General features: G+C 38.3%; 1 protein-coding gene across 5 annotated transcripts in view; it reads left to right on the forward strand.

Moving 5' to 3' along the window:
* Positions 1–14715, forward strand: part of LOC145771022 (uncharacterized) — a 114913-nt gene that overhangs the window by 14947 nt on the left and 85251 nt on the right. For all 5 annotated transcript variants that reach the window (XR_014289184.1, XR_014289183.1, XM_082582772.1 and 2 more), the window contains exon 2: positions 775–914. Coding sequence is in view for 3 of the 5 variants with exons in the window: in XM_082582772.1 (XP_082438898.1) it covers positions 775–914 (140 nt within the window). In the remaining 2 variants the exon portion in view is untranslated. The remainder of the gene's footprint in view (positions 1–774; positions 915–14715) is intronic.

The following is a 14715-nucleotide window of genomic DNA, read 5'->3' on the forward strand; positions in this document are numbered from 1 at the left end:
TTGCATTTGAAATCGTGGCACTGTAGGCAAATCGGGAAAGTTGGCGGTGTATCTTACAGCCTTACTTTTTTTGTTTACAAAGGAAAATACACAATTTAGCCTTGCAGGCTACCGGTTCGGTAGTTAATTAACATAATCTGAACTGAATCTCAACATAATCTGAATTTCTGACTTTGTAGTACTGCACTCAAGTTTGCACATGATCATAACTTACCCTGGGCCTGTTACAATCGAATGCAAGATTATAGGTTTCATGAACATTAAAACACATGTTTGTCCAGGTAAAAACTACTTAGAAAACTTTGCAATGTCGTTACAACTTACAATACGCGCAAAAATGCAACAAGTTTCAAGCAAAATCAGTTCTGACAGCGCCATCTCAGAGGACTGTGTTTACCCGGTCACGCCTGACTGATATCAGCTCGGAAAAGGTCTATTATCGAGATAAAGTGATTAAGCATGACAATCGATGCTAAAACTGGTGTGTCCGCCGTGAGACTTAATTTGTCCGCTGAGATAGCTGCTCAGACTGGACAAGTTTGTCCGCCGCCAACAAAAACTAATTTCGACACCTGCCAAGGCTGCCATTTTACATTTTTTCTCTTCTGTAGAGTGCTGTAAGCCTAAAAAGGTTGGGAACCATTGTGATAATTGATATATCATACAGTATTTGGAAATTCAATCTTACATTTTTTGAATTGCAAACTGTGTAACTTGTTTGTATGCCACAGCTGTTCATTTTAATTTTAATAATATCATAGTATTGTGTTACAGAATAGCCATAGTCCAGAAAAAACTTCCCAATCACCTGAAGAGAATTCTCGATCCCTCACTCCATCATCTCATTCAAGAAAGTCATTCAGTTTGAAAAGATCTTATTCAAGATCTCGATCAAGATCAAAACGATCATACAGGTAGCTTGACCAGACCTTCCAGACACCAAACATATTTCTTCCTCATTGCTTAGATTTCTAAACTTAATTAAGAGTCTAAGCTTCAGATTCATTCGTTTTTGTTACAATGTTTGCATAACTGACACTATTTATTTGTTTTGGTGTTGATGTTTGTTCACAATGGCGTCGATTTTTTACTGAAGTAAGATAGTTCCAAGGGGGAGGGGGTGATATTTCCCACTTATTCTAATGCAATTTCTTAAAATTTTCTCAATTATTTGTGCACCCACAATCCCACATGTCGGTCTGTCGTGCAACAGTTTGTGTGTCGATTAGTTAACAAATAAATAGACATTAAAAACTTTTGTTACTTGTCCAAATATTGTTGCCAATTTTTGTTTCACATGCTCATGATAAACAGTAAAACAGTTCTGTGCAATGAAGTTACAAACTTTTTGTCTATCATGGACCTGTTTTAAAATGAAAATAGCCTCGCGGACCGGCAATGGAAAAACGATTTTTAACATATACATACAGATTTTAAACACACTTCAAGCAGGGATATCAGACAAGGGTATATTTGACTAAAACGGCTGAATTGCCTAGAAAGGGGTCGTCTGCAGTGAGGTGCGTTTTTGTTTTCACTGTTTTTGAGTTAAAGAAGACAAAGAAACAAAGGCTCAGCATGGAAGAGGTCAGGTTGATGAAGACAACAGCTTGAATTAAAACATGTTGCTGAAAACTATAAATGGATAGTCTGGAATGAAATGCTGTTAAGCCAAGGTGGTCCAAACCCTGGCACGCGGGAAGCTTTTGTGCGGCCCGCGAACACTTTGTGCATGCCGGAGGTTGATGAAGACAACAGCTTGAATTAAAACATGTTGATGAAAACTATAAATGGATAGTCTGGAATGAAATGCTGCATGGCCACCTAGTAGAATATGGCCACTGGCCAGCTATGTCACATATAAACGCCTTTTTACAACGGGCCGATAGAAAAATACTTGAAATTTTGACTAACAAAGAAACTGCTCTTACTGGCATGGGGTACAACAAAGCAGATATTTTTTAGACTTGTTAGGCGTTTTTAATGCATTTAACAGGTGCCTGACCTTACATTTAGACATACTGTATTACCAAACTACATAATGAGTGGTGCAAATTAATAATTTGAAAGTGAACAAACACCTCAAAATAAACAATAACAAACAACACAGACTATTTTTTTAACAACAGAAATAGTGTAAGGACATACGAAAATAATGATATATGTGTTATTCAAGAAGTGGTGGGGAACTAGAAAGACGATAGTGATCATGGTGACGAAAAAAGGACATCCCATTATTACAATAGAATCTTAAACTACTTTTGCTTTTGTTTAATACTACAATGTCACCCTTTCTTTTTGACTCATTTATAATCTTTTGGTAATTATTATAATCAATATTAACAACAATTTTCGATGCAAAGTGGTTGCACCAGACCACGTGTGTGTCACATGTAAACTTTACACAGGAGAAAATATATATTTTTAAAACATAGACTACTGCATAGCCTTTCGACAAGGCAATCCACACTTGCGTACCTTTTCTTCAACAACATCTAAAACAGCAAAAGCACTACAAACAAAATCAGCAAGTGGCTGAGAAGGCACATTGAAGCCCCCCTTGACAAAAGCTGAAAGTACAAAGGAGCTTTAGCTGCAGAATCAGCTGTAAGTAAACTTTTGCACATTGCACATTTGGAGCATTTAACAAGTTTTTTGCAATATAACCGGCTATTGTAAAGCCAACTTCTGCACTATTAGAAGATGTTGCGTCAAACATTTCAATGGCAACTTCATCCACATCTTCCTGAAACTTTTCAAAGCTTGAAATGCATGGATCACTTGCAGCTAGATCCTCTTTCCAAAATTGAATATTTCTTTTCAACAAATCTTTTTGCACATGCAAATTTCAATCTACTTTAACAGCTTCAGCAACCTTGGGAAAGCCAGACTTGTCAGAAACAATGTTGTAAAAAAGCAAAAAGTTTTATTCCCGACAGTAGCCTACTGGAAACCATCTGGGCAGTGTGCCTTAGTTATGTCACTGAAAATCAGATTTTTTTGTTTTTCTGCGAAAAGTCTACCAGTTCATCAGGGTGTTTTATACGAATTTTGGGTGCTTTTCGTGGAGGTGCTGCTGGAGTTGGTAAAGCTGATGGGCGTTTTGATGCTTCAATTGGGTGAACTGTCGGAACTGGATTTAGATGCCACTTGAGGTTATTTCTTTTACCATAACTTATAAACTTCTCTTCAAAATATTTCATACACAAAACAAACTTTTTTGTAGGCTCCCAGTTAGATCAGTTGACAAATTTTATCCATTGCGACAGCAACACTACACTATATCCAAAGAAAAAGCAAACTTAGACATATTGGCAGCAGAAGTAAGGTAGCCTGATTTGCAACCAAAAGCAACGCATTTATTAGGCATTTTGTCACTTAATTCCTATAAAATGCAATGAAACAACAAGTCCGTCATCTACTTGAACATGCGAACTACAGATCATGACCGATTCGCGGTCATGTTTTATTGTATAGTAGGCTAGGCCATCTTACATGCCAAGACTTGCATTACGATTCATACATTGGTCAAATAGTTACAATATTTTGCTGACAGAAAACGATTGGTTTATCTGGTTTAGTTTTGCAAACATGAAGTTAACCTGCTTTCCTTTCGTCAACTGACTACAAAGTTAAAGTAGGCTACAGTAGCAATTAAAAAGTATGCTGAAGTGAAGATACAACTAGGCCTGTAGCCATTGCATATCAGAAGCTTGATTTGCTCAGTAATCAGCTGCATAGTTTCGGTACCTTGCATTACTTTTCTGTGCTATGTTGCTTGAGAATTTCACATGAAAACTAACTGCACATATTGTGCGACTATATTGTTTTCCTTTTCACTCTAGCTGCTAGACTTGCTTATGCTGTGAGTGTGACTAAATGCGTATGAGTTTACTTCATGGTTCACTCCCATCAAGCAAAATGTCCAGCTGCGCAATATTTCGGCTTTCAATTTACAAACTTTCCTTACATTGAGTCAACGTCTACAAACCTGCGATTCATGTCTACATACTTTAAGGCAAAAGTAATGTGTTTTGTCTGCCGAACTGCTACGAAACAGTCGGCCCGGTATTTTAAGGCTTCAAAATGTGACATAGCCGGTCATCTCTACTAGTATGGTCATGAATGCTGTTAAGCCAAGGTGGTCCAAACCCTGGCACGCGGGAAGCTTTTGTGCGGCCCGCGAACACTTTGTGCATGCCGGAATTATCAGTGCTAAATCCAAGGTTTAAAAATACACCTACGTTTTATAAATACATTGCATACGCCACAACCCTAAATAAGTCGCGCATAATCGGGTCAATAGGTAACTATGAGGGAACAATGTCGGTTTGTGACGACACAAACATGCGTTGATATTTTGCTTTTGTTGCTAGCACTTTCTCCGTTATCAAGGCACTTTCTTCATTATGAAGCGATTAAAAAGCGACACACGGAACAGAATGGCTGATGAAACCCTGGATGCCTGCTTACGTCTGTTGACCACTGAATTGTTTTGGTTTACTAGTTGACGTGTTATGTATCGTATTTTTTTTACTAGCTAAAAATCACTTTTTGAGTTGCAAGCAGAGATTAAAAAGTGAGTTAGGCGTGCAGCAAAACATTAGGTCGATCAGAACAGCAAGCTCAGTCCTTTTATTGCAACTGTATTTTGTCAGCGACAAAATTTGTGAACGTTCATAGCCTGCAAACAGTAAGAATGCAGCTAAAACAGATCGTAATCTATAGAAAAGAAGTTCAAAATTGCAACCTAGTTAAGTTTTTATTTAACAACGTTTCTACTTTCAGCAACGCGTTATCATTTCTCACTATGCGGCCCATGAAGTTTTTCTCAGACCCTAATGTGGCCCTTCATGTTCACAGTCTTGGACCACCCTGTGTTAAGCTACTGTCAGTTTTACCAAGCTTCAACTGACACTGGTGAAAGTGAATTATTCTGCAAAATTAAATTGAAGTTTTATCATTTGTGCTACGGTATGTTATTACGAGACATTCATGAGTGCTGTTTTCCATTATTATTATGATATTGCACAAAAAGTAATGTAAGGTAGGCTACTTATTTATATTTGCAGTACATCACTGTTGGGTGATATTTTGAAAAAAAGTTATACGGTATAATATTTAATGTTCTCTACCAACATTCAAATCTGGTTACGAGTCTTACGAGATGATGTTTGGTGTTTCCTAAAAATAAAAATTTACAGCAAAATGAGTTTGAACAATTCCTTGTAATGGGGTAGGCTAGTTAATGTGTCTGTGAAAAGCATTTTCATATAATTGGCATAAGATTATTTTCTAGTGATCAGCGGACAAAGTGATGGGAAAATCAAAATATTTAAACATAAGAGATTATTGCCAAATGGTATTTCTTCCATATTTCTTACTTTCCAAAGTATTTGTCAAAATTCTTTACTTTTTGGACTACCGTACACCAAGAATCACTGCTTCTTTACTTAAAAAGGATAGCACTGTGAAGAAAAGAGCGTTCTTCCCGGCTATCAGCACAAGGCTGAACACTCACTAGTACAGCGAGCAGTTGCGATTCGCTAACCATAATTGTGTAGCTTCCACGCTAGCCATTTAGACCATCCAATCAGTTATAATTATGTTTCTATACCAGTGAGTGCTCAGTAGGGTGTAACCATGGTGTAACACTAAAAAAAAAGTTATCTTTGGTTAGAAATTTTCTAATGCCAAACGGTCTAACTAAAAGAATGGCAAAATTTTTTTAGCATGCCCCACAGCCGTTTCCATGGTAATCGGGCCCAATTTCACGAATTCGGTCTAACTCTGGCTACAAATGTCGTGAAGAGCTAAAATTAGTGTCAAAACACCCGGAATAGCCAAGTTTATATATCACTTCAATGTTGTTCAATGAGATTTGTTGCTCAGCACTTAAGTCTTGAATGCCAAACAGCTTGATTCTTAAATAGCCATTTGCAGATGTTAGCCATCTAGCATGGCCAATAGTTTTCTGAGCATAGAAAAGATATTTCTTAATGTTGCATTTGCCTGTTGCTTTTTCTGGAACACTTTGAAATGTAGCACATGCAAGAACCAATAGACATGCCTGATCATCTCAAATCATGTTGTCTCTTGTAGTCTGATTAAGAGTGTAGTCAAGAATATGTGACAAATAATCCGGTAATCCCTTGCTTTTGTTGTTGGAGTGACATCACATCTATAAAGCATAATATTAGCTAAAATGCTATTCAAATAATGAAAAATTTAATAATAATAATTATAATATTGAACAAAAAATGATAACCAGAAAAAGTGTCAAGTCAGCAATTTTAACCCAACTGCACTTCATGAGATATATACCATCAATGCAATACATATTAGAACATTACTGTTTTTTGCAATATCAATCATCGCAAACTATCAAGGAGATATAAATTACTCAGTGGCTGGAAGAAGCTTCTCTTCAATCAAGTCAATCTTCTTGATGTCCTTGATCATATTGTATACAGCGCCATCTTTTAGGGTGTTTGGAGAGGAAGTATCTCCATCATGAAATTTGATGACTTTATCTATGCCAAAAAACACAATTAAGAGTTAGTGTAACATATCTTATAATTAAATAAATAAATTAAAAACTTAACGTGAAATAATTACCTCGAAGAAGTTCATTTACATGCATTAAGCACTCCAGTGGTAGAATGTCATGGCCACTTCTTTTGCTAGACAGCACTAATCTTCGAAATATGCCATTTTTGACACCAGTGTTTAAACTAGTGGTGTCTGCAATGATTGACAGTGCCGGTGTGCGGTGAGGTTTCCGGAATACACCTACAAGAAAAATTGTTTAGCAAAATTAAATCAAGATTTAAATACCGGTTCTAAATTTTTGAGTAGCAACGTAAATCAATGCTTTTGCAGTTGTGATTGGAATGATTTATCCTCTAAACCAGGGGTTGGCAAACTGCGGCCCGCGGGCCAAGTGCGGCCCGCGGACAAACCTTTTGCGGCCCTCGAACGATCTTACTTTTAGTGCATAAACTAAAGTTTCATCATTATTTACGCATGAATTTATTTTATATCTTAACAAAAAGCCTTTCAACATCCTCATCTGTATGACAATGCAAAACGTTTAATGTGCATGTTTGGAAGCACATATTGCTGTTAGCAGCTTTTTTCAAATATGAATTACGCAAAGAATAAACTTTGCACTCGCCTGTCAGATCGTCATTTGAATGACGTATTGCAAATATCATCAACAAAGTTGCCAGTTGATTTAAACACCTTGGCCATGACACAAAAACAACATCATCCTTCACATTGATAAATGATAAGTAAATAAAAACAATGCATTGCGTTTTAATGTTTTAATACGTGTTTGATAATAAATATGAACCTGCAAGAAAAACGTCTTATTGTGCAATAGACACAGGAATAGGAGTTGCAGGTGCGCCATGATTTTAAGGCTAATGTGGTGATTGTTTATAGGTTGAAACTTATGCGGCCCGCAGCCCCGCACGTTACTGGAAGTTTGTAGATTTGGCCCAGTAGTACAGAAAGTTTGTCGACCCCTGCTCTAAACTGTAATTCAAAATTAACCATAAAAATAATTATTTATCAGCCACACTATAACAATAAAACAATCAGTACCGGTATCGTATTTAATTCTGTTAATTCAAGCATTTGACTTGTACAGAAGTTGAAATTCGGGCTTCATGCCTTAATGATATGAATATGAAACTAGGCTGTTATAAAAATATAGTATGCACCTGAGTATGAAATCGGTACAGGTAAAGCGTTGCAAGATTTGTTTTCCCCAAAGGTTTTCAGACCAAGCAAATACTCTCCTTCTTTGAACACTGCTAGAAAAGCAAATCTTTCTTTACTGAGCACCTTTTTGCCGTCAATTGCAATTTGAAAAGGTGCATTTTTTAGCTTGTCCACTCCTTTTTCAGTAGCTTCACGACGCAACTTCTTCTTTTTTCGATAGAGTGTCATGTGGCTTCGTTTACTACCAACACTTGACAGATTTTCAGCGGCATCATTCAAAGTATCAATGGTTGATCGCAGACTGATATTACGCTTGTCGCTTATCTTGCATGCACCAGAGCTAACGATCGATTTTTGAGTGGCCTTTTCTTCATACTCCGATTCCATGCTGGACTTGCTTGTGTCACTACCTTTAAATCCATTTGATGATTCTTCCGACAGTGACAGCTGGTCATCATGAGATGAAAAAGATGCCTCTAGACTTTGCCCTGCAGTACTTTGCCTTACAATATGTTGATTTTCAAAAGATATTTTCAAGTGTTGTGAAACATTAATAATGCCAATTAAGCATATTTTGATGGTATAACTGCTGTATTATGTTGCTGGGTAACTAAAAAATGGAGAAAATTTGACATTTTGGTTATTATCTTAAAAACTAAAAGCATTAGACTTATAGTTCCTCTTGAAGTGATATACAGAGTGATCCGAAAGTAACTCCCTATTCTAAAATAACTGTAATTTATTCTTGAAGTGTAATTTCTCCAATTAATGAATACGAGAAGAAAATATATTGCATGGAATTTTATTTAAAGTTCAATATGGCCACCATCATTCACCACAAGCTTCTCAAGTCGACCATGAACAGCATCAACTGATTTCACATGAAACTCTCGCGGGAGGGAACTCATAACTTCACGTATTCTCGCTTCAAGTTCTTCCAAAGTTTTTGGTTTGGTTGAGTACCGTAGACTTGTTCTTTTAACAAACCCCAAAGAAAAAAGTTGCAGGGTGTTAAATCAGGACTTCTGGCTGGCCATTCGTGTGAACCACGACGACCCATCCATTTTCCAGAAAATTGGGCATTCAGTCATTGTCGAACAACAATAGCAAAGTTTGGAGGAGCTCCATATTTGTTCATTAGTTCATCCTTCATGATACCATGAATGCCGAAAGGTACCTCACCATGCTGAAAAATGAAGTTTGGCCAATTATCAGTGCTTGGGATAATATTGAAGATTTAATTTTCATGCAAAATGGAGCTCCTCCACACTTTGCTAATTTGCTATTGTTGTTCGAGAATGGCTGAATGCCCAATTTCCTGGAAAATGGATGGATTGTCGTGGTTCACACGAATGGCCAGCCAGAAGTCCTGATTTAACACCCTGCGACTTTTTTCTTTGGGGTTGGTTAAAAGAACAAGTCTATTCAACCAAACCAAAAAATCTGGAAGAACTTGAAGCGAGAATACGTGAAGTTATGAGTTCCATCCCACAAAAGTTTCTTGTGAAGTCAGTTGATGCTGTTCATGGTCGACTTGAGAAGCTTGTGGCGAATGATGGTGGCCAGTATTGAATTTTAAACAAAATTCCATGCAGTATATTTTCTTCTCATATTCATTAATTGGAGAAATTAAACTTCAAGAATAAATTACAGTGATTTTAGAATAGGGAGTTACTTTCGGATCACCCTGTATATATATAAACTTGGCTATTCCGAGTATTTTGATACCAATTTTAGCTCTTTGGGACATTCGTAGCCAGAGTTAGACCAAATTTGTAAAATCGGGCCCGATTGCCATGGAAACGGGCCACGGGGCTTGCTAAAACAACAAACTTTTTCGAAATTTTTTTTGCCACTCTTTTAGTTACACCATTTGGCATTAGAAAATTACTAACCAAAACAAATTTAAGAAAAAAAGTCAAAAAGTGTTACACCCTAGTGCTCAGCCTTGTGCTGATAGCTGGCAAGAACGTTCCTTTCTTCACAATGTCTTCTCCTGGCGCTTGTTGGCTTTGTTCTTTCTACAAAGATAAGAGTTAAAATGACTGGTAAAAACGGCGGGAAGCCGCCGACAGGAAACACGACAAGTACGGCAATTTATGTGTTAACATAAAGGAAGACAGGAAGCGCCCTTGCAGGGACGTCCTGTCACTTCCGTTCATCGTAGCCTCCCTCGGGAGCTACGCCCCTACGAGCTCTCGAGCTTTGACGGCCTTGGGCGTGCCTACTCGTGGGGTAGCAGAAGTGGCTAGAAAAGTGGCCTACCTCTCAATCGAAGGATCCTTCTGCGTCTGGAAAGCTTGGAACGCCGGGCTCACTTGTGGAGGGGCTACGTCATAGAAAAGACGACTTCAGCGATCAGAAACTTATTCCCCAATAACAGAAACGTTGCATTAAGTATCCGAGCGTGCAAGGCAGCAAACCGTTTAGACGTCATAACCTTATAATTATATCAATTGTCTTAAAATTTATCACCTTATGTCTATAAACCAGTGTCATCTTCAGGGCTGCAATTTTTTCTTTCTTGTCGAACGACCAAAAATTCTGCGTTTGTTTGTCGAATAGTAATATGACGTCACAAGAGTCAGATTATAAGCATTTGGCCGCGAGTTACCGCACAAGTTGTGTGGTATCAGAATCACTTACTTAAGCTTTTGATCGCACGCTGGTTGAGTGATTGCAAAGGAGTATCAAACGCAAAGTTATGTACCTACCGGACATGTATACAGCCCTCGTAATTAGCTTGTATCTATGACGGCAAAATTATTGCCGTCGCCAAATCAACAAACCTTGGATTACGGCGGCAATTGCCGTATGCTTTAATGTTTAATCAAACAAAATTTTATGCGTTTCTTCATCGCGTGTCACACGGCGGTAGCCCAGAGCATCACGCAAGCTATTTTATGTGCTGACAATGCTCTTGTAAACTGTAAAAAGTTTGCAACCTTATAAATACCGGCTTATTGTTACGCAAAAGTTATTTTTTCTTCGAACGCTTATTGTTTGCATCACGTGATGCCCCCCCTCCGGATTGTTCCTCGACCTGACGATGTTTAGTCCTCTCTCAGTTTTTTTTCCTTTTTTTTTCTTCTTTTTTTTACCGTAAGGCACGGCGTTTGTCGAATAGTGATGGCGCGTGTCGAGTGACCTCGTCACCAAAAAAGGCAAAAATTGCAGCCCTGGTCATCTTTTTTATAATGCTCCAGTCTCATCAAACCCAAGCATTCAAGAATGAACAAAGGAAAGGAATAAAGTGTCTCATGTAGTGTTGGGCGATATTGAAAAAAACAAAACGATACAATATTTGAAAAAATACTCGATATTTCGATACTTTTGTACTAATTAAGAAAAGAGTTTCTCAGTCTTCGAAATTAGTGTCGGCAATTGCCGACGCAGATACATGAATGGCGCATTAGCGTCAGCAATAAAAATGCCGAGGCCACAAGAGCGCTTGTAAGGTTAGGGTTAGTCGTTCCTCCTAGTCGTTATGCCACAGCCATAGATTTGCTCCTTAGTCAACACCCTGATGGAGCTCTGCGAAAGAGGCGTGTGGATGGGTATCAAAGCACGAAAGCGGCAAAACGTTGAGGCTTCATTGCGAACGGCGAAGACAGTGTAGCTTTACTGCCAAGCGATGAGCCTCTTGTTGTGTGCGATTCCAGTGACAACACTGATGATTTCGATTCTGACATCTAGTTCTTCATCAAACAGACATTGTGTTTGTCGTGAACTAATACATACTTTATTACGCAAGCTTATATTAGCTTTAGCAAACTAAATGGAACATCTAAATAAATATAAACAAATGAATTAAGCTTAGTACTTCAGACAATAAGATTATCAACCTGAACCGCACCTCAACATAACAAGCAAGTAAGTAAACAGAGTGGGAGCGCCAACTGAACAGTTGCGTTGGCCAAAGGCATTATGCGTGGAACGCGGCAGGAGTTTCTACTGTAGCATACAACGCAAATTACACGACATTCACCCCTTCATGAAAATTACAGTACAATAAATACACAAACGCTCAATTGTAGTTCAGTCTTTTTGGCGGGTTTTTTATACAAACAGAACGCCAGTTTTTCTGTGTTTGCAATTCAACATTAGGTTCAATAGGTTGCGTGTTAATAATCACACCATCGTCTGCAGAGCTCCTCTCACAGGTAATTTCACGTTCGACGTCATCAGAAACATTTCTAATTCTGAAGTTCACCTCATTCGATTTCTCCACTTCAGCAGGGTTGACGGGGTCGGCAAAGTCTCGTCCTGGCGCTGCCAAGTCTCTGGCAGATACAGTTGCTTCCCTTCCATTTGGGAACTTTACCGCAGCATAATTTGGATTTGCATTCACAAGTTGAACTTCGTCCCCTAGTGGATCGTACTTGTTACGTACAAAACGTTTTACTAGTACCTTGTCTTCTTCAGTCAACCACGAAGGAACACATAACCCAAAAGTTGAGCGTCGTGGAAAATTAAAAAGTCCTTCGTGAGGCGTTTCATTTGTGGATGTGCACAATAACGATCGAAGTGAATGCAATACTTCAGGAACAACTAATTCCCATTGTGAAATTTCTAAATTTTTAGTACGAAGAGCTAACTTGAAGAGCTAGTAAAGAGTGGAAACATTGGCATCGAACATTCGCGAATTTTCTTGCAGCATTTCCAGCTGAACCAGAGATCAGTGATGACGATAAACTGCGATGTTTGATCGCCCACGTTGATAAGGATGTTTACGATTACATCAGTGAATGTAATACTTATGAACTTGCAATAAGAACTTTAGAAAGATTATACGTGAAACCAAATAATCTCATATTTGCCAGACATTTGCTAATGACGTGCAAACAACAGGCAGAACAGTCATTAGATGATTACGTATTAAACCTGAAGCGGTTATCTCGAAATTGCAATTTTAAAGCCGTAACCGCGGAAGTTTGCCGCAATGAAGCTATTCGTGACGCTTTTATATCAGGGATATTGTCTGCATCAATACGTTAAAGACTCTTGGAAAATATTAGAGAAGAGACCATAACCCTCGATGCTATTTTTAATCAAGCTCGCTCATTAGATATTGCTCAGAAAAATTCTGATGCCTTTCTAGTTTCAAATCAACAGCAAACCTACTGCCAAGAAAACACATCAACATTTGCCAACACGATACAGTGTTCTCAGAGAGAATCGGCTGAACAAGAGATTTCTTTGCGTGAAAGACTTCCGTTAAATGAAAGTTGTGCTGCAGCTGACTTGAAGAAAAAATGCTCCCACTGTGGCTGTCCTGACAATCATGGAAGAGAAAGATGCCCTGCAAAGAACAGTAAGTGCTATAAGTGTGGTTATCTTGGTCACTATGCAAGGGAGTGTCGTTCTCGTAGAAAACGAATTTCACAAAATCCGTCTAGTGCTTCTTTATTCTCCTTACATTCTGCTCCAAATAAAGTTAACTACACTGTGTGTATTAATGGTGTTACTGCGAGAGCACTTGTGGACACGGGTTCTACCCTAAGTCATGTGAGCAAACATTTTGCTTTAAAGAATGCAATTCCTATCGAACCGGAGTTTAATGAAATTGGTTTGGCCATGAATAAAAAAACTTCACAAAGCGATTTATTTTCTACTGTTAAAGTTTACTTTCAAAGACGTGAATACGATAAAGTGAAACTAATCGTGCTTGATAATTTGCTAACGGACGTTATTCTGGGGCAAGACTTCTTGGCTCAGCATAAGCACGTAAAAATTAACTTTGGAGGTAGTGAAGCTCCTTTGTATCTGGGGGCACTAAAATGCGTGAAAACAGATATTTGTCCAAGATTGTTTCAACATTTATCGCCCAACTGTAAGCCAATTGTGACTAAGTCCAGAAAGCAGTCTGCTGCTAACGAAAGGTTTATAACTGAAACTATACAAAAAGATCTTTAGCAAGGTGTAATTGAGCCAAGCACTGCACCATGGCGAGCTCAAGTCCTTGTGGTATCTGGAGAAAATCACAGGAAAAGAATGTGCATTGATTACAGTCAAACTATCAATAAGTTTACGTTGTTAGACGGATATCCATTGCCTAACATGCAAAATTTGGTCAACAAGATTGCTCACTATTCTTTTTTTAGCACATTGGATCTAAAAAGTGCATACCATCAAGTTGAAATTCCTGTGGAAGATCGGCCTTATACAGCCTTTGAAGCCAATAGTAGATTGTATCAAAGCAAAAGACTATCGTTTGGATTAACAAATGCTGTACCTTGGTTTCAAAGAATTGTTGACAATATCATCGAGAGCAATGATTGTAAAGGCACATTTGCTTATTTGGACAATATTACCGTGTGCGGTAAGACAAAGGAAGAACATGATGAAAACCTTCAGCATTTCCTAACAGTTGCAAACAAGTGCAATCTCACTTTCAATAATGACAAGTGCACCTACTCCACAGACAAGATCAACTTACTGGGGTATGAAATAAGTAATGGCAGTTTAAGCCCTGATCGCGAGAGAGTGAAGTCGTTATTAGAAATGCCGGTTCCAACCTCAGCCAAAGAGCTACGACGAATTATTGGTCTTATGGCATATTATGCTCGATGGATACCGCAGTATTCGGACAAAATAAAACCACTTGTTGATAGTAATAGGTTTCCCCTGAGTGATCAAGCTATCTCGTGTTTTAACAAACTTCGGCATGTCTTGGAAGAAGCCACTTTGAAGGTAATAGATGAAAACTTGCCCTTTTCAGTCGAAACTGATGCCTCGGATATTGCGTTGTCCGCAATATTACATCAGGCGGGAAGGCCTGTGGCGTTTTTTTCTCGGACCCTGAATTTGAACGAAAAGCGATATTCCAGTATCGAAAAAGAAGCTACTGCCATAATAGAAGCGGTTCGAAAGTGGTCACATTTCCTTTTAGGCAGACATTTTACTTTGATCACTGATCAAAATTCAGTTGCTTTTATGTTCGACCACAGAAGAAGAGGAAAAGTAAAAAACGACAAGATAATG

Source organism: Aplidium turbinatum, chromosome 1 (assembly GCF_918807975.1).
Source record: "Aplidium turbinatum chromosome 1, kaAplTurb1.1, whole genome shotgun sequence".
Lineage (NCBI taxonomy): Eukaryota > Metazoa > Chordata > Ascidiacea > Aplousobranchia > Polyclinidae > Aplidium > Aplidium turbinatum.